The sequence below is a fragment of the Siniperca chuatsi genome, linkage group LG7, assembly GCF_020085105.1.
Source record: "Siniperca chuatsi isolate FFG_IHB_CAS linkage group LG7, ASM2008510v1, whole genome shotgun sequence".
Taxonomy (NCBI): Eukaryota; Metazoa; Chordata; class Actinopteri; order Centrarchiformes; family Sinipercidae; genus Siniperca; species Siniperca chuatsi.
This window is the reverse complement of record NC_058048.1, coordinates 17,741,608-17,762,740: the sequence shown is the minus strand read 5'-3', so window position 1 is coordinate 17,762,740 and position 21,133 is coordinate 17,741,608. Positions and strand designations below refer to the sequence as shown.

Genomic DNA, 21,133 nt, shown 5'->3' with positions numbered 1-21,133 from the left:
AGAAAGAGAGGGACTGTGATAAATCAACAGTCCAAAACTCAAAGGTGTTAAAATTAAATTCATATACAACACAGAAAAGCAGTAAGTTCTCACATTTGAGGAGCTGGCATTAACAAATTTTTGGCATTTTTGCCTGATTAAACGACTTAAACAATTATCAGAATTTTCTGTCAATCGGTTAATGAACTAATTGCTTCAGCTCTACTTCTGGGAAAAGTTGCTTGTAAGAACATGTTGTCGAATCATGGCTATTAATAAACTGTAGGTGTGGGCGTGCAAATGCGTGGGTGCCTGTATATGTGTACACACTTGTCTTCAGGTGTGTGTGTGTATTGTGTGTGCAGCCAGCCGGCAGCCAGATTGCTATTTCCCCCCTCTGCCCCTATAGAAAGGCCTGGGTATTCTCTGGATGAGGGTGTGATGTACAATTGAAGGGCAGGATTGAAACTGATTACCTTGTTAACTCCTGGCACCCACTGGCAGCTTGAAATAGACCTGAGCGCCAGGGCCTGATTTGCAAATGAATTACCTCTCGCCTGGCCCTCCCCTTCCCCTCCCCTCCATTCCCCTGTCTTCCTCCCTCTCTCTCGTTCTTTTTCTTTTTTTTTTGTCCAGTCGGTGCCAAGATCATCTTTTTATATTGTGCCATGACAGATGCTGTGCCGGGCTGCCATTGTTCCCCATCAGTTTTCCTGGGGCCGCGAGGAGAGCCAAAAGATTTCCACATGTGATTTTAACACAAGCGTCCCCCCTGCCGTATAGCCCAGTGCTTTATTCTTTGTGTACCAGTACTGCAATCTACAGAGTTTTGGAGCAGGCGGAAATGTTGGGGAGTGTCATTGTCTCCGTCTCAATAATGGAGAGGTATTTCTCTGATTAGGAAAGGTTCTAATTGGGAGGTATGAAAAGGACAGCCGGCTATTGAAGAAACCACAGGGAAATTGATTGCTCTCCATGTCTCCCTTTTGCTTTTTCTCTTTCTGTCTTTGTCCTGCTCTCCCTCTATGTAACACACTAAAAAGAAGTAAATTTTCTTGAAAACTTGGCCCCAGTATTCAATTCCCTTCAGCACTGAGTTGGTGTGTATAGGCTGAGAAGAGGGAGATATGGGTGGTCCATAGGGAGACGCACTCAGTCTATGATGTTTTATGTGTGTTTAAATACGTGTGTGAATGGATCTGTTTGTCAGTTCAGTTTTTCCTGCCTCAAAATGAGTTGAGGATGGTTCCTCAACCATGACCCACTGATGCATGATTTATAAATAAATGTGAACATGTGTTAGGTCCTAAGCACAGGCACAAAGCCCCATCTGCCTACTTCTGCCTAAAGTAAGCACAGAGTTTTTTCTTCCATATTAAAAATGCGACAGAAAAAGTGTTGTTGATAACATTTCACATCAGAATGGTATGTTGTGAAATTTTAATAAAAGAAGTATTGCCGGCCAATACTGGATTTTTGAGGCCAATACTGATGTCAATATTAGGGACATTTTACAATGTAAAAATAAACTTGTCATTACTCTCTGAAAAAACTATGCAATGGTGAAACTGTTTCTAAATTTCTGTCACTTCTGTCCTTCAATTTCTTCTTATCAGCCAACATATACACCGATACCAATATATATCCACAGTAAGCTAATAGCGGCTGATATATCGGCCTGGAAGATTTATCAGTCTAGCTCTAGAAAAAAAGAACAATAAAGTATTCACAAGGACAGAAAGTCACCAGTTCACACAAAAGCTGTTAGTCGTAACACCGGTAGTATGACTTTCATCTCCATAATCGGTCCCTTCTGCCCTTCCATTCTTTTTAATGTTGATTATGCTCTTAATGTCCACCTCGTTCAACAAGCCAGAGGTCTTAAATTAGATTTTATTATTACTGACATAAGTCATGTTTTTGTAAAGGTGGCACAAAATTAATTCACGGAAAATTCTCTGTGTAGGATAAACAAGTGGTGTTTGGTTTGGAGGTACTGCTTACACAGTAGCCATAAAAGTGCTTATTAATGAAAAGGTATCTCAAATTTTTACCTCTGGTGCAGAGTGGCAATACACCTGTTTCTTATTATAAATGATGATGATGATAAGTAATCATGAGACACACTCCTGTCTGTTAAAGTAATACAAATCTTGCAAAGATTCTAGAAATTTAGTCCTTAAACTCCTGCTCCACAAGTGTTTCTTGCACTCTTTCACTTGTGTGTTGTCCATGAACAGGTGTCAGATATAAAACACATATGAACAGGTGTGTGTGTGCGTGTTTATCACAGAGAGCAGAAAGGCCAGCCATGAATCAACTTCTTCCTTTCTTATTCCTCTTTTTTTATTGACTGCACTTAACCCTCCCTCAGAGAAACATAAAGTGCTGAATTTGTTAGCCCCATTTTTAATGGACTGCTTTTCTCCACCATTTTGGGATTATGCTAAAGTAGAGCCCCCTCTGTTGGGAAAGGGGGCAGTTTGTGTATCCGCAAATGTATGTATATGTGTGTGTGTGTGTGTGTGTGTGTGTGTGGGTGTGTACACATGCTGTATTACACAGAAAGCATAGAAGCATAAGTCTGTGTTTTGTTTCCTCTTGTGTGTTCTTCATGGAAGAGTGACAGCCCCTGACTTACCCCTGCATTATCCCTTCCTGTGAGTGTGTGTGTGTGTGTGTCTCCCCCCAGCCATCCTCTTAGCTGGATAAAACCCTGAGAGGTAGCTCTGATAGTACATACACAAGAATACAATTTCAATTTCAATTGGCAGCCCTGTTAAAAAGGAGCTATGGAGATGGCAATCGGGCCTGGGGGAAAGCTGAGCCCCCTGTATTATTGTGTGTGTGTCCCTAGACTGCTTAATATCAAGCTTTTGCCTTCTATTAGTTAAACAGGCAGATGTCACTGATGTGGACTGTGTATTAGTGCACTGTGTATTTTATTTGTGTGTGTGTGTGTGTGTGTGTGTGTGAGAGAGAGAGTGTGAGTATGCTTGCTCTTGTGTCCCCATCACATTGACTCTTTAATAAATACGCCTGCCATTCTGTCAGCAGTCAAACAACATATGAATGCTCAATGACATGCTTGACAAAGCATGCAACTGTTGCAAATGGGATGCACACACACACACACACACGCACAGACACACTCTTATGAATGATGTCTCTTTCATAGCGTTACAGTGTCCTGTCTTCCCTTTGCAGCTTCTCTTTTTTGCTCCTCTCATCACTATCTCTGACTGATATCAGGTTAAGGGCTGAGAGGTTGCTGTAGGCCAAAATGTTATTTCTTCAGCTATGTTATACCAAGAAAAAGAAAGAGGTACACTTTCAGAAAAAAAAGCTGAGTAGTGCTTTCAACGTGGTCATAGGTTTGTAATCTTTCCCTAGTAAAAAGTTATATGTGTTCCAACAGCTTCATTCTGGACTCCTACTTATTAAAATTTAAGACAACTGCATGATGATGGTGATTTCATATTAAGGAGTTTAGTAGAGTTAGCACATATTCATCCATATGATGGTCTTGGCATTTTAAGATTAAAAAGATTATTAATCTTTAACTCTCTTGTATCAATTTAATTGATTATCATTTATGTAATTTTTCAAGCAAAAATGGCCAACTTTCCATAGTTCTGGCTTTCTCAATTGTGACGATTTGCTGCTTTTCCTGTTTTTATGTGATATTGAATTGAATATCTTTTGGTTTTCAAGATCAATTTAATGCCATCATCATGACATTTTGATGGGCATTTATTACTATTTTCTAACATTTTTACAGACCAAAGGAGTAATCGATTCATTCGGAAAATAATTGCCAAGTTAATCACTAATGAAAATAATCGTTAGTTGCAGCTCTAAATGCAAAAAATGAACATTTCGTCAAACTTAAACCTAAAAGAAGTTTTGCTATATTGACTTTCAGATATAACAAATTTTTAAAATTTTCGTCAGTAAATATCCAGCATATGGGTGTGAAAGCATGCAGCGATGTGTTAAAATGTGCTAATATTTTTAGGGTAGATGCTTTAAATGTTGCTTCAAGGTCACTGTGAGATCTTCTGGTTCAATAATGTTTATGACTATTAACTATCCATAAATCTCATACGTAGTAAACAGAGTATGATGGAGCCATTGCAGAGACACAAACACCATTTGTGTTGAGTTTTTAACTATTTTTGTTTTCTGTTATGAATTATTAAATTGGGTGATATTACGCAATAATGGGATGCGAAAAGGGCAAAGCCACAAAAGTGAAACCGTGAAGATAATTTTGATTGACCAGCGCGCCTACCCTTATTGTCCCCACACTGCCATTGCAAGTAAAGGACAGTTAAGTGGTTGCTGGCACATATAGGGGACAGTTAAAGGGGTTAGTATGGCTAGTGGAAGAGAGCCAGTTGAAGTATTCCTGATATTACGTTGTAAAAGTGGCCAGTAGTGGGCAGTCAAAGGGTTAAATCTTCCACATTCAGGACAGCAGGCCTGAAAGGTAATGCATGGCTGATGAGTGCTGGGCTAATGGGCAGCTCTGTTAGCTGGAAATCAAATGACTGCCTCTGCATTTTAAGTCCCTCTGTCGCCTCCATTGACTGACTAAAGATATTTATCTCTGCTGTGTCGGGGTGGGGGTTCAAGTAAAGAGAGAAAGAAAAAGAGAGGGGTGAGGGAAAGAAGGGGAGGGCATCTTAGAAAAACCTGAAGACCTAATGCAATTATTAGAAACTTGACCGCAAATGACAACTCATCTGGTGCTGGCTCTGTAATTAATTGTCTGCTAGCGGGAGTGCAAGGGTTTGGAGGGTGAGGGATGGGGCGGGAGGGGTGGTGTGAGGGAGAGAGAGCAGAGAAAGAGAGGCAGGTGGGTGATTGGGAGAGGGCAAAATGACAGGGGAAGAGAGACACAGAGAAGGAGATGAGGTAAGATGAGGCAACAGCTTAAAGATTCTCGTTAGAGCGCAAGAGACAGAAAAGGGTTTGGACACGGTGAAACAGAACATGTGCTGTGAGTGATGGAGGCCGAGAGAATGCACTGGTGAGACGACGAGAGGAAAAAGTATGCGATTGGAGTGGATGAAAGGAGAGGCGAGGGAGATAAAAGAGCTGGAATGAGAAAGCAGAAAAGTGCAGACAGTGTGATGGATCCAGTGACCATCTTAAATTGGTCAGTATTGAACTTGCCCGGGCTCAGTTTAACACTCACTTGTTTGTCCAGTTTTACTTAATTGACCTTAGATAAGTAATTACCATTTCCTGGAACAACTATACATTACTCTCTCTGTGTCTCCGCAGCACCCCTCACCCCCGCCTTGTAGCTATTTCGAAGGGAAAAGAGAGGTAGTCTGCACACGAAATATTGCAAGTTCCCAAAAATGTAAGAAAACAAATTGCTGGATGTAAGGACTGACAACTGTCTGTTTTGCCTGACTGAAGGTCAAAACATTGCGTCATTACATTTTAGAGAGCTTACAATATTTCCGTTTGCAGTGCTGTGTTTGTCCTGTATCCAAGTGAATGTGCACATTATCAACATTATCAGCCTTCGTTGAGTGAGTTTGCCATTTCATAGATCACAGGTCTAAGATCGGTGGTCACCAAACTAGCTTTTGATTGAGCATTTAGAGATTTGTGTGTCAGAGCTGACATGCGGCCTTGTGTGAATCATAGAAATATACATTTTTTTGTTTATAATGCATAATGCTTGTAGGTGTATCTTGAGACAGTCAAGATTTAGAACATCAATTTCTTCCCTTTTTTATAGGCCTTTTGTCAAGGGAGACATTGTGACATGTCACAGTAGGAAAAGCACAGGTGTAAATAATAACATCAGTTATGGCTGAATTCCATTTAGCTTCTTCAGTTTCGGGGTCCTGGTATTGTTGGTATATGTTGGCTCACTATCACACTGTCACGGCTTACTGGGACATTTGAATAGAACACAGCCGCAGTTAATGTTAGTACTAACACCTGTGCTTTTGCTACTGTAACAAGTCAAAATGTCTGCTGTGAAAAAGGCCTGTTGTTCCAGTTTCTTCTTGATTTAAGTCAGTGACTAAATGGTTAAACAATACATTGATTTTGGCAGGCTTCTATTTAAAACAACAGAACAATTGGAGAACAATTTGATGTTCAGTTTCTTGCTCAAGAACACTTGGACATGTAAACAGGACGTGCCAAGGATTGAACCACCAACCTGCTGTACCACCTGAGCTATAGCAGTGTCCTATTATTTCCGCACAATTATAAAATGATTATGGACTATCAGTGATATACGTATTCTTATAGTCATACTGTAGGAAAAATAGTATGTTTTTAGGTTGATTTTAACTTACTTTACTTGTTCGTTTGTGAATGAATATTTTAATATATATATTGTATATAGCACTAAGTAAGATTTTGAATGTGCTACAAGTTCAGTTTCTTGATTGAGGACAAACTAAAATACGTGGCGTGACTGTCATGCCTTCTCAGCATGCCAAGTCTCTCACAACATATCACGAATCACTGTCTGTCTGCTTCTTTCCTGACTTTCCATGTCTTCTCTTCATCTCTCCTTCCATCACTCCCCTCCTCCCTCCTGCTGTGTGCCAGGGCTATAATGTGCTCCTATGGTTGTAGTAAGCAGGCCACAGTGTCTCTGAGGCCTTGTGCTACACCACCATTACTATCTGGCTTGCCTCCACTACAAATTGGATGAACAGGCACTGACACATTTTCAATATTATTACATTAAACCAAGTGGATTTTGATTGATAACCTAATATTGGCCTAATGCAAAACATCAATCATGGCAAGTATATTAATTATTTAATATTGTGGCGTAATTCAAAAATCGATGCTGCCTCTGCGTTGAAGGCACAGAGAAAGGAGGGAGAGAGAGAGGGAAGAGAGAGATAAGGAGAAAAGGAAAGCTCTGTCCCTGAAGACCTCAGCAGATTATATGATGTTTTGAAAAGAGAGATGAGGATATAAAATGGTGTGTGTGCGTCTAATGGATAGAGTGATCCCTTAGGTCCTGGTGCGGACAGTGCTGGACAGCTTGCCCTTGATAGAGTCAAGACAACAGATTACAGAGTGGGAGATTAAATGCAAGTTAAGAGCTTAATAAAGGTTGGATCACAAAAATAAGACAGAAAAAAGATGCAGTTATAAAAGAGGAGTGCGAGGGGAGAGAGGGGGAAGAAAAAAGCAAAGGGAAATGAGTGGAGAAGGAGGGATCGAGCACTGCGTCTCCCCTGTGTTAGATTGTTTCTCACTAATTGCGCTTCATTAGCGGATTACACACACTGTCACCACGGTAACAAATGTCTTGCTGTCTGGTTGCCGGGCGCCCGTCATGTATAATGAATGTGGCGGGGTGTTTGTCAGAATGTAATGTAATTACAGCTAGATGAAGTTTGCCTTAAGTGGTTGACTTGTCTGCATGTGGCTCACTGACAGAGCACAGAATAAACAAGCAAACATCCTTTCTTCATGACTTTTTTTCCCTCTTCTTTTCTAGTTGTTTCTTACTTTTGTTTATATTTCTGTTTAGCACTTCTGTCATTCCTTCATACCATTATTTAGAAATGTTGATGATGTGGGAATGGCTTAGGTTTGTGGTCACACTGGGTATGGGACCTGGCCCGATGGATGGATGGAGGAAATGAGGGAGAAAGGGGTGGAGGGTGGGATGGATTAGACAGTATGTAATTTTAGAGATGGTGTAGATTTACACTGTGATGCTGCTGGCTGCATTAGCAACTGAAGCCTGTCGATAAGCCTTCCTCCCTCTCAACATGCACGCACGCACGCACGCACGCACGCAAACACACACACGCACGCACGCAAACACACACACGCAAACACACACACAGCCAGGGCCAGGGTGGAGTTGTCAGTAATGGGGGCCAGAGTTGGATGGGGGGTGCTGGGATCGGGGACGAGGCCTGTTTGTGTTCTCTTGATCTGTTGATTTCCTCTGCTGCAAATTTGAAATGTGCCAAAATTGCATCTATTATTTACTGCCAATTTGCTCTTTTTAAAACCGACTGCCCCAACCCCCTTCCACTTCCTCAGCTCGCCATTCTGCCATTGCTACCCTGATAATCACACACACATTTTTATTAATTCATAGATAATAAGCTCCGAGTTCTGTCTCTGTACTTGGAAATTATTATTATGACTGCCAGCAGTGTGGCGACAATATTAGTTAATCTCTGTCTGGTGTCGATACAAACACACACAAACGCACACAGCACTTCAGTCTGAAAGGCTACAATGAAGATAATTCTTCATTATCTATTTTTTTCCTTTTGATGTGATCAAGATCAATTTCTTGCACAACCTTTTCCATCCTGCTCACTTGATAACTGAAAGAGAAACACAGTGAGATGATTATGACAATTGCTGACTGTATTCCAACTAGAGCTGAAACAATTAGCCGATTCATCAAGTAGTCGACCGACAGAAAATTAATCGGCAGCTATATGATAATTGATTTATTCTGTAAGTCATTTTTCAAGCAAAAATGTACTGGTTTCAGCTTCTCAAATGTGAATATTTTCTGGTTTCCTTAAACTAAAAATAAACTCTATCTTTGGACTGATGGTCAGACACAAGACATTTTAAGTAAATTTTATCATCTCGAGACTTGTGATGGCCATTTGTTGCTATTTGCTCACATTCTATAGACCAAACAATGAATCAGCTGATTGAGAAAATAATGGGTGGATTAATTAATAATGAAAATAATCGCAAATTGCAACCCTAATTCAGAATTAGCCACAGGTAATGTTCCAATTTAATGTGTTACAATATTCAGAAATTGGTTCAGAAATGTTCATAAAGCATATTTGAATAGAGTTTGTTGTTCTGTCTCTTGTGTGTGTATTTTTCGGATGTGTCTGTGTGTGTGTGTGTGTGTGTGTGTGTGTGTGTGTGTGTGTGCGTCTGCAAAAATGGTCTTTTTATTAAATGATGTTTTGTGTCGGCACTTTATTTACAGTGGGGGAAATGTGTTGTTGTGTTGCAGGGACGCCGGGAACATCAAAGGCAGATTAGAACATCTGGTAAGTTCTTTTCGACACCCCCCTTTTATCCCCCATACACACACACACACACACACACACACGCACTTTGATATCTGCATTCCTAATGAAACCTCCGGAATTGGAGCTGAATACCTGCAGCTAACAGGCAGGGAGAGAGAGACAGAGAAAACAGGGACAGAGGGAGGGTAGTGTCTCCCCTAGGGCCTGGTCCAGCTTTTATATTAGTGTTTCATTTATCCCCAAATTCTGCACACACACACACACACACACACACACACACACACACACACACACACACACACACACACACACACACAGGTTATCCACTCTGTTCTCCCTCATTTTTGCATTTAGTTGTGGATTTTTGCATGTGTGCATACCTGTTTGCACATGGATGCATGAAAGGAGAATTTTTTTTTTTAACTGTCAGACATACAGCAACTCTTGGAATCATTCTCACACACACACACACACACACACCCTCCCTCTCTCCCTCCTTCTGTCAGCATGGGGCCTTTCCTCAGTCTTCTCCCATCCACGAATTGAGGGCCTGCTGGAAACGCTCTCCTGGGACAGCCCTGAAAATTTAATGGCCAACGTTTCCAGGGGTTTCTCTTGCTACTTGCTTTAATACGGGGTCAGAGTGGCGTGCAACAAAGTGAAAAGGTTCTCTCTCCTCTTTTTGGGTAGGAAGGAACCGAGGTTTGATGTGCCCCATATTCCAGGGGATGAATTATAGACAGGGGTCAGCGAGGGTCCTGGCTCTCTGTGGATGTCACATGCCCTCCCTCCCTTGCCTCGCTGCATACTAAACCGCAGCTCCCAGCACCCTACGCAAATGACCCCCCGCCCCACCACGCGCTACGCAAATGACCCTGAATATGCCACATAAATGACTGACCCCGAAATTCAAACAGTTCGCAGTAACTCTCCACTTGAGCGAGCGGAAGATCAGATAAAGTTGACTTCTGATTTCGTCGTCGGCAAGCTCAGTCGCAGAATTGTTCCTTAATGTTATTATTGACTGTATTCAGAACTCTAATTGAAGTGGGAATAGACTCATGAGTGGAGTTGTTTTGCCTGTGTTTTGCTCACAGTTTACATCAAAACTGCTTCAAGTAGCACCCAAAGTGCATTCATACTATTATTGCATGTATAATATATAATACAGATAATTATTTATCTAAAGCATTGTGTCCTGCTTTGAGCACTTAGGACATGTGAGATAGAGAGGCACTGGTTGGGTACAGTGGTCTTTTTGGCTGTGTCCAAAACCACTCATTCACTAATTCACTGCACCCAAATAATACATATCAATAGTTTACTCTATAGTGAGTGGTAGTGAGTCGTCAAATTGGTAGCAAAAACTAGTGTATGTGCCATTGATGCTACTTTTTTGTTCCACTGTGGGACTTTTTGAGGCCACTATATAGTTTATAGATTTCTCACTCAGATTTCGGACACATAAATAAAATGAAAGACATTAAATATATAACTGCACGATATAGTAATGGTCTAATTTGGGTTTGGAGATGTCTAAGGGTGGGTCTGGAGGTGTGATTGATGTGGTACTCCATAAAAGGTGGTGTGAATTATTCAAGAGAGGATTATATGCATAAACAGCTTTAATCAATATGTGTATTGACAGTTATACTTTGGCAAACATTAGGCAGTATGTGTCTCATGTTGAGATGAGTCTGCCTCTTAAAGGCAAGTGGAGGAATGTGAACTATAAGACATATAGACATAAGACATAAGTGTTACTGAGTCAGTATATAGTGCACACAAATAAATCTAGATGTACTGTATATGTCACAGACGTCACAAATGATTGCACTGATTCTAATGCACTTATCTGGCCAAAGTCGCCTTGAATTGTTTATTTGTATATCATATTATCATTTTATACTAATTCACTGACGTTATACAGTAGTAATGTAAACTACTATTGTCTTTTACACAATCATGTCCTATCTGGGATTGGTGTGTGCACATGTGAGTATGTTTGCGTTAATGTTAGGTTTCTTGGCAGGGGTTAGTGTAGCCAGGTTACATGTGTGTTTTGTATAGTTTTTGCATTAAGTGGACCTATAGGGACAGATTATAACATGTTTGCATTTGATTCTTAGATACTGCAGTGTCTTTATCAGGATAGCTTAGGGGTTAAACATTACACACACACACATCGAACCAGTGCATTTTTTGTGTATATGTCTCTGGGAATTTGAATACCTGAATACTGAGTGTTTGAATTTATGGGTGTGTTTATGCTTATGGGGAGATTGTACCGCAGAAGTCAGCTGCCTGGGGAGTGCAAGACTCTTGATTACAATTCGGGCCAGAAAACTGTAAATAATGGAGCTCGTCTCCCTCTGAGGTAGAGTTGCCAGGCTGTTCGAAATGTTGTTTCCATCTATACTCTCACACATATATCCCAGTAGATTCCGAAACAGGCATTTATAACTCTGTTGATGTAGCCTACTGCTCTTAAGATTAGCATCAGCCATATTGACCCTTATGGTGTCGCGAAGCTCAAGTCATATTATTCTTTCAACCTTTCAAGCTACCTTGAACCTGTTCTCTATCAAGGAATCACTTTTTATTTTTACAGATGATAATTACTTCCTAATATTAATTTAAATCATTTCCAGGAGTTGCCAGTAACTGTTTGTTTGTTTACTTAACAAAAAAATATTTGTAAAATGTTCACACTGATGAATCAAGCTTCTGTTCAAATAATTCTTGCACTTGATTTTTCATGATGAATACTAACGTTACCTCCTCCTGGTAAGTTAACAGTCTGAGTGAATGACTGGCACAGTAATTAGGTGGGCAATTAAGATTTGTGGTATGAGATTTGTTTTATTGTAAATGTTTGTTTTGTTTTTCGTATTTCAGCAGATTGACTAAACGCTATCAGACTGAAAAAGACTGAAGTTAATTGCTCCCAGTGCTCTGCTTTAGTTTCTGCTTTTGTACACACATGCACACACACGTCCAAGCGTGCGCACACACACATGTGAACGCACACACAAGCACCAAAGTTTCAGTTGGATGATTCCTTGCTGTGGGAGAAATGGAGCGATAGTGAAAGAGGTGGCCTACAGCAGCTAATCAGTCCAGATGCACAGCTTCTTAGAGTGAAGTAGAAGAAAGCCAGCAGCTCAATCAATACATGAAGAATCAGCCTCATCAGGATTACTGGCTCAATCAGCAGCTGTACCCATCGTTCTACCACTCACACTGCCCGGGGAAGGATAGAAAAAGAGAGGGGTAGAGGAAGAACAGAGGTGAAAGGGAGATACGTCATTGTACCTGGGATGGGAGTTTGAATAGATGGTGGGGAGCAGGAAAGGCTGGTTTACAGGTCAGTCCCGGGTTGCAGGTTGAGTTGAGGTCATGATTCACAGAAAACTGAAGTGACAAATCTGTGTTAACATTGGAGAATTTGTGTCATGCCTTGATGGGATATATTAGGCCTTTTTGTAAAAACAATAAGAAGGTCCTTTTAAAGTTTGTTTATAGAAAAACTATGATAATAATTTTATAATAGCCACATTGCTTAAGTGGAATTGTTTTGCCAGCTCAGTATACATAATGGATCTTTCTTGTATTGAATAAAGTCATAGTTATTTTGTAACAAAGCCATTAAGTGTTTCTGCACCATTCAAAAGCTTAAATTGATCCCATAAGTCTTAAAAGTTGTGCAGTAACCCTAATTTTTCCAGCAGAATTTCTTACCTACCTAAATTTTCTCCTGCTTAACAGAATATCCATTTCACACAATCGGCTGAATTACTGTATCTGCCTCTTTGTTAAATCTGCTGTCAGAGAAATGCTTCATTTAAATTTCTTCAGCAATATAATGTAGGTCTAGTCGTTTTTAGACATTTTAATGTGGAAATGTTACATATTATACCTTTAATTTCTGTATCGGGTACTAATGCTATAAGCTAATGTTGGCACTAAGTCTGTCAATAACTCAAACAATTGTTGTCCAAATGGCCTTTAAACCCTTCCTCGCACAGTATCAGTATTACTAAAAGAGGTCGGTAATTTAACTTACTTGATGTCATTGCCATCAGGATGGTAAAAATCTACTTGTTGAGTAAAGTAATCCAGAGATACATCACCTGGCTCAGTACAGTATAAAGTGTGAAAAACTCTCTTCATGTTGCTCCATATTGTTTTAAATGTCATGATGACACAGGAATATAAACAGGCAACAAAATAGAAAAATTACAAATCTTTTAATCTCATCAATTTCTCAATTTTAATGTTGGCTCTTCTAAGTTAGGATTTTGCTCTTCAAACCTCTGCTTCTCTGGTAGCTGCCCTCCACTCCTCATTTTATTCAAAAAATATTGTACTGCTATGTGTGCAAAGACGCTCTGCATCAAGAAAGTGTGTTTGTTTTATCCGAAAAGGTAGCGTAGAAACCATCTCTTTTGTTGATGTGTTGATTGCTGATACACATGGCTTACTTCAGGGATGGCTGATGTCGTCCCAGCGTCCCTTGGTGAGTTGAAGAGTTTACTGAACCAAATAGCCTTGCTCGCCTACTGACAGATAGGCAATAGCAGCTGTAGTCAGGATAACACACTCACACACCAAGAATGTGACAAACCTGGCATCGCTAAATATGGCAGTGAGTTGACTTAGAGTCGTCTTAGTGTAAAACACAAGACGTTTAAGAGAGTTTGGAGCTCAGAATGATATGTAAATGTTTCTTTTCTTTATTCTGCTTCTGTCCATGTTGTCAGACTTTAATTGACTCATTAAACACTTCCTTTATCTCTCACTGTATCTCTCTCTTTCTTTGTATTTCTTTTTCTCTGTCTTTCTTCCTCTCTAATATGATTGTATAGGATAAAGAGCTGACAACAACTCAGAGAGAGAGATTCTGGACAGATAAAAGAGGGGAGGGGGAGCCAGGGAATGTTGATAATCTGCAAACAGATTTCCATGCTTATTGCACTAATGATTTCATGATATTTGATGTGGCGGCGGGGGTTGGGAGGATGTGGAAGCATGGGAGGAGGGGATGGGGTGGTCTCTTTCTCTCTCTCATCTCGACAACGCAGCTAAATGATGGAGTAATTTGAGTGACCTCTGACTTGGGGCAGGCCCAGACGTAATTGCATGTCATTCTGCCACGGATGGGGGGGGGGTCTCCACAAAATACAAAGTATCCTTCCGTCTTTCCCTCCTTTCTCGCGTATCATTTGTTTTTCTGCTTCTCCTTCTTCATGCGTCCCCATCACTGTCTTGTTCTCCATCTTGTTGCCTGTCTGACCGTGGCTCACTCCTCGAGTGTTTCCAAAAAAAAACACCCCCCAAACAAAAGAAAGATTGCATTAATTTTCAAATGATGATATTACATTAAGCGCAGAGATCTCATATATCAAAATGTGAGAACTACTCCGTTACTGTATGTGCTTCATCTTAATGGTATCGCTGGATGTCAAGGGCATGGAGGAAATTAAATCGGAAAGTGCAGATAGACCAAAGAAGATATTATCTCTGGATGATTGCAGTTTTGATAGGTATTCCAGTGAATTTCATTTTCTCCGGATGGGGAGAAGATGAGTTAGCTTGCACATTTGCTCATTTTTCTTCTACATGATTTATGTGAGTTGAGTAGAACTCAACCCCCACCGCCTCCCCCTTGAACGGGAGCACATATACGTGCATGCACGCACACGCGCATAGGGCAGTAAATTACTGCCTTTGAGTTGTATCTTGGCTGGGGCAGTTTACGTGGGTGTATGTATGCGTACTTCTTGTATGGTTGTAGATGGGCAAACTGCAGTCCATGGGGTTTTGTGTATTTGTGCACGTGCATGTTTTAGTGTGTGTGTTTGTACTTGTGTGTCTGAGATAGCAGCAGAGCCATCAGCGGGAATGATTCCAGAGAAACGGGGGAGTGTCATTACTCAGACTTGTTTACATTCTAAATACGTAATGAAATCTTGTTGGTAATAATGACGGGAATAAAAGTTTGGGAAATTGTAAAAGTGGTGAAGTTTGAGAAATGAGCCCCGGCCTGTGAAATAGCATTTGGGGGCAGGAAACGACATTATTATGCAGTGCTCCTGCCTGCCTGAGACATGAAGATGAACTGCTGGCGGGCCATAAAATGCTGTTAGCCCTAGCCTGAAGTATGGCACATTGTAAAAGAGCCCTGATCCCATATTGCCATTATATATAAAAGTATAGCCATACACAACATTATTTTTCATATAAGATGAGCTCAGATACAGTGGCCCAGGCCCCCCAAATACATACACTGATAGGCAGATTTTTTCCTCCTCCTTATAAAATATATAAATAAACATATTGCCATGGAACCCATCTCTGCCCTGATCTTATAGACCGCGATATTAAAAACAGAAATATTGCATTTTCTAGGGGCTCTGTTTTCCCCTGTCCTCTTTCGGGTATGGGATATATCTGTGTTTGTTTGGGGGGGGTGGGTGGGAGGCGTAGAGGAAGAAGAGGAGATGAAGAGGAAACCCGAGTGGAATGCAACAAATGAAAGAAAATGGAAACAGATGAAGACTTTAAAAACATAATGAGATGAATATTGAGCATATCAACTCCAGCATACAGAGAGTTGGTTGAGGTGGGCGCTGCGTGTGTGTTTATATTGAAACGGTTTATTGACAGGTAATAATGGTCACAGTGATGCAATTAAGATCAGTGTTACAGTTGATGGACTGATGATGTCATTGATGTCCCATTTTTGTCAAGTGAGTTTACTCAAACCCACATTTCACTAATGCATTCATTCATTCAGATTCCTTACTTTTTAGGTAGGATATAGTCTGCACGAAAGCAGGGATAATGTGTGACAAAGGTCCTACATGCTTTTCCTGGTTTTCTTAATGTGTATAAACCATTCAGAATTTATCTGCTGACCTTGAACATTTGGTTCTGTTAAACTTTGTTGCAAACACTAGATTTACAAGGAATGCAGTTTATCACAATATTTGTGATTTCATTTCCCTAAAAAGTGCTAAAGGAATGCACTTGTACATTTTTGGGAGGCTGGCTCTTTGGTAAATTTACTTTAGAGGACATACATTAGAGACATAGACAAAGTCACCAATCTGTCCTACTGGATTTTTTGTGCTTCATGCTAACAATGGGCATACACCATTTAGAGAGATTGTCTATAACTTGGCTTATCTCAGCACTAAGAAAACTATAACTTGCATTATCCATAAAATTTGGTCACATTGTATAGCTTCAAAAATAAACTTAGCTACACCAGCTATATCTATTTCATCATATTTATTTTTTATTATTTATGAATGCAGGTTTGTAATGAGATAATAACTAACTAATACCTTTTGATTGCTAAAAATCTGTTTTTATTACTCAAAACAGTTTTATCAAGAACTTCACTGTGTTTATGGTTCTTTAATTTGTCACTTTAGCGGTAATCTTCCAAAAACGTTGATGATATTAAAAGATGATTTTCAAAAGGATCTTGTTTTCTTTCTCTTTTAAATGTTTTGTACGTAGCGGCATAAACATCTCATGTTCTGCGGAGTTGTAGAAGAGATGAGATGAGCTGCACTTGCCTGGGAGATGATGGTTTACTGTGTCTGTCGATTCCAGAGCTCAACTCATCATCAGGATGACCAGCAGTGCTTCACTCTCTCTCTCTCTCTCTCTCTCTCTCTCTCTCTCTCTCTCTCTCTCTCTCTCTCTCTCTCTCTCTCTCTCTCTCTCTCACTGGCCTACAGTATCTATCTAACCCGTCATTGTCCATCGCTCTCCCCTTGGTCTCTTCCTCACTTCCTCAGTTTTTGTCCATGTCTCACTTGAGCCTGAAAGTGACTGGAATTGAATATGGTCATTGTAAACTGAGTGAATGATGATCTAAAAATGAATGTATGGGCAGATTATTTCAGGAGAGGATGACTAAAAGTAGCTAAATGTGTTGCTCATCTGCATGGTGAGTGTTGATGTGTGCTGCTATTCAGCCTTACTTCTTTTTAACGTCTTTGTAGCAATATGGAGGGTTTTTTCTCCTGTCTCTTTCTGCTCAGTCATAAATTAATTCTTGTGGTATGATAGAGGGAGTAAATCATTTAATGAGACAGCAGTCTGACCATCTGACCACAATCTGGCCAAGATGGCCTATCTGACCTTTGTCCCGCTTCTCTGTGTCTGCTCTAACAGCCATTTATTCATCCGCTGACCCACCATACTTTGCTTTGTCTGGTCGACCTCAGGTCCAATGATAATAATAATAATAGTCCCTTGGACCAGAGCATGACTACTAATAGATGAAATTTCCTGCATGCAGTACCTCATTATACACAGTGTAGCATTGTTTTTACCAAGCCAAGTGGGGGTTATTTATTTTTCTAATGGGATGTGTTTATTTTTGACTAATGGGACAGACGCTGGGCACTTAGGCTCAGCAAAGCGTGTCTCAGTGTGTCTGTCATCGCTGTGGTGAGGTAAGCAAACAAGCCGGAGGCCTACTGTGAGCAAACTGGACTTCCTGTCACATTTAGGACAAGAGTTAGTCATGCGGGGCTGTGTGTGTCAATGCTGGTAATAATAGCCCAATAATAGTAGATTCTTTTATGACAGCTACTTGAAAAGGAGGATGTTTATAAAAAAAAAAGGCGTTTCTTTCCACCTCGAGAGAGAGAGAAAAAAAATACATTGCCTATGTAGGCCTGTCACGAAAGCTACTTTTGTTGGACAATATATTATCCCAGCAATAATTGAGATAAATGATATTATTGTCATTTTAATGGCATTTGCATCTCATTCCATCACATTAATTTGCATAAAGCATAGGGGTTGTGTTGATTGCAGCAAGGGAGAGATAGAGAAATCTTAAAATCTTTAATCACAAACTCGCTACATGGACATTGTATATTTGAAATAAAAACGTTTTCAATTTTTTAAAAATATTTACAAGCTATAGGAACACCTTAATCCAGAGAGTGAGAGAGAAGTTCAAACCTGCCTGCGCACCTACTGACTGTCTGCACACAGCGCAAGAGGAGAGACGAGACCCGGCGCTGTTGGCAGAAGAGCCGAGAACTGCGATTACTCTGAGCAGCATGCATGGAAATTAATTTCAACATAATATATGAATATATTTCTTGTCTTTTCCATGATGGTCTGAATAGGTCACCAAATTTGTCACTAGTCGCTTTTTAGAAATGAAGTCGCTAAGAGGGTCTGAAAAGTTGCTAAATCTAGCGAGAAAGTTGCCAAGTTGGTGTGTGTGGAGAGAGGAGCTGCCTGAGCCCCGCCCACGGTGAAACTCCACACAGAGAGCAGACGACGAGAGGAAAGAAGCAGCGCGACCAGAAATGACAGCAAAATGTGTCTCAGTGTAGTATTTTTCTGTTCATTCAGCTTAGACTCTGTGAAAAAACGCTTAAGCGCTGCGCCTCAAGTCTTATAATGGTAGGGAAACCCTGCTGCTTATTCTGGCATGTTGGCTAAATGTTGGTGACACTCTTTTTTTGTGTAAACAAACACGCAGGTAAACACAACTGGCAATATAGCAAAAATGATCGAGGTCATGTCTATATATGGTACAATAAGTCGATAACGTGATTATTGCGACAGGCCTATGTTTCTGTTGTTGATAATACCTGCACCATACATGCATGACTAGATTTCATAAACACATATATACAAGCATTCAGAGAGGGCTCCTGCTCTTATCAAGTGTTTCAGCCAAAAGGCACAAGAGACAGATATTTCAAAGCATGGGCACATAAAACTGAAATACTCATTGCTGCATATCCCAACTGGAGACAACACGTGAGGCGTTGGTATGCTCCGACCAAAGTGCTTGTCAGAGGGTCACAGCGATTGGCCAGGTGTGCCGAAGAAAGGAAAATAGGCAGGATTTGAGCTTCTTCCTCAGACTCTTTTTCATTATTTACAAAACTATTTCTGTTGCTTTTCATGTGAACAACAGAGTGCAACACTATGCATTCCCTCCAGGAAAAATTGTCTGAAAGTGTGCGGCGTTCTCTTCCTATTTAAACCATTATCTCAGCTCATGTCGAATAAAGTGGTTCTTTTTGAGCATGCTCCCGCTTTTAAGACGTCCATGGCTCGTTGATAAAGCAGGTGGTCAATTAATCGCAGGTTTTGTGGTGGCTCTCCTTGTCTGCATGTCAAAGTGTCCTTTAGCAATACACTGAACCCTAAACTGCTCCTAATGAGAAGGCCAGCTCCTTGCACAGCATCTTAGCCACTATCACTGTGTGAGCGTGTATGCATGGGTAATTGAAAGTAATTGTAAAGCACTTGGTTCTGTTGTCAGGTTAACAGTGCTACAGTAAATAAGTACCCTCCATTTACTATATGTATGCCTCTGTAACAAACCACCATTTAACAATAAACGTTTCTACATTTCTACTTTCTAAAACCTTCTCTCTCGATGGCTTTGTCTGATCCTGTTTCTCTTTTGCCCCCTCTTTGTCAGTATTCTTCTTCTTCGTCATTTTTTTTTTATTTCTTCCTCACCTTCCCTCTTTTTCACACTCTCCTTCTTTTTGTCTGCTATATTTCCTGAGCTCTGAAGAAAACAAAAGCAACTTTGTCTGTCTAGCTTGTCTTTGTCCCCCTCTGCCTGTTTGCCCTTTCCTCACAGTGTGATAATCTAAAGCGCCTGTAAGGAAAGCGCTGCTCATTTCCAACACACACACACACATGCAGAGTTCTTATGTCGGTGTCTCATGTTTGTTTGTGTGCATAGGAAAGGCACAGTTCTAATTGAGGGGCAAAGCCACTTCAGATGCTGCGGGTGCCTCTCTCCCAGTGGGGGAACACAGATTTGCCTCTGGGGAGCACAATTAACGCCTTTTTATTGTTTACTAATGAATTACACACAGAGGAAGTGGGCATGCATATGTGAATTAGAGAGAAAAATAGAGTTTGTTGGGAAGCAAAAACATGCAATGTCGTTTGTGTGTGTGTGTACTTTTGTGTGGGTCCTGTATCATTATATTTGCTTAATTGTGAGCTGACTTCTGAGTACCTTTCACATTGCTTGTGATGATAATAATTTGATATTAATTAGCCTGTTTCAGCCTCCATTTAATACTGTAGATAGGAATCACACACTTGTCCTGTTTTTTATTTTATTTTTCTCTCCTCTGCATTTATTTAAAGGATAATTCAATGCAGAATCAGACATGGCAGAAAACTGCTGTGATGCTCTCTATTAAAACTTAAGCATGTCACACACTCCAATCATTATTGATGTTAAAGCAGGTGTTTTTCCATTTACAGGTGTTAAGAAATAGTTGCTTTGACATCACTAATTAGTGTCGTAAGAAAAGCAAGTTGCTTGAAAGTTTCAGCAGTGACAGACAATGCAGCAGCACTTTTCTATCCTGTGTGATTCAGTGTTGTATTACCCACAGCTGGCAGGACTGTGTGTGTGTGTGTGTGTGTGTGTGTGTGTGTGTGTGTGTGTGTGTGTGTGTGTGCATTGAGGATGCATGGACTTACATATGCCTTAAGGCCAATGTAAACAAATGCTAATGTAATTACTGAGGGGGCGTCGTAATAAACTGTAACTAAGATGATTGCACAGCGCACAATGATCAGGTTAGTTAAGCTGTGATGTGTTATTGCTTTACATGACTGGCTGTACCAAGACTGATTTTCTTTTGCGTTATTCTGATTGTTCAGCAGGCTAAGTCCTGTACCATTTAACCGGGTTCAGATCCTGCCCAGGACTTTTATTTTGTGGCATGTAATCCTTCCTTTTGCTCTTAAACTGTTCCTGTAAAGGCAAAGATACCAATAAGCAAGAAAAAAAAATAGACTCAATTGTGCCCCTATCACTTCTTCGTGAGGGGGAAATAGAAAGTGTGTGTGTATACATCTGTGTGGGAGTAGGCCTCAAGTGTTCTTCATCTTCTCTGGCATAATAGTGATTAGTAATTTTAGCTGTCGAGCAGTGCCAGTCAGTCTGAGAGTGATCCACTATGTCACCTGCTACAGGGGATACACATGCACACACATACACACACATCCATGTTGCATTAAGTGTGCATCAGTCTGTCTGCAGTGCCTTGATGTGCGTTCCATCTAGAATACAGCACCCTCACATC

At 40.5% G+C, this 21,133-nt stretch overlaps 1 protein-coding gene across 3 annotated transcripts in view; it reads left to right on the top strand.

Annotated features, from left to right (window-relative positions):
- rsrc1 (arginine/serine-rich coiled-coil 1) overlaps nt 1-21,133 on the top strand; it is a 121,704-nt gene that overhangs the window by 36,395 nt on the left and 64,176 nt on the right. For all 3 annotated transcript variants that reach the window (XM_044202388.1, XM_044202387.1, XM_044202389.1), the window contains exon 5: nt 8,993-9,029. In XM_044202388.1, coding sequence (XP_044058323.1) covers nt 8,993-9,029 — 37 coding nt within the window. The remainder of the gene's footprint in view (nt 1-8,992; nt 9,030-21,133) is intronic.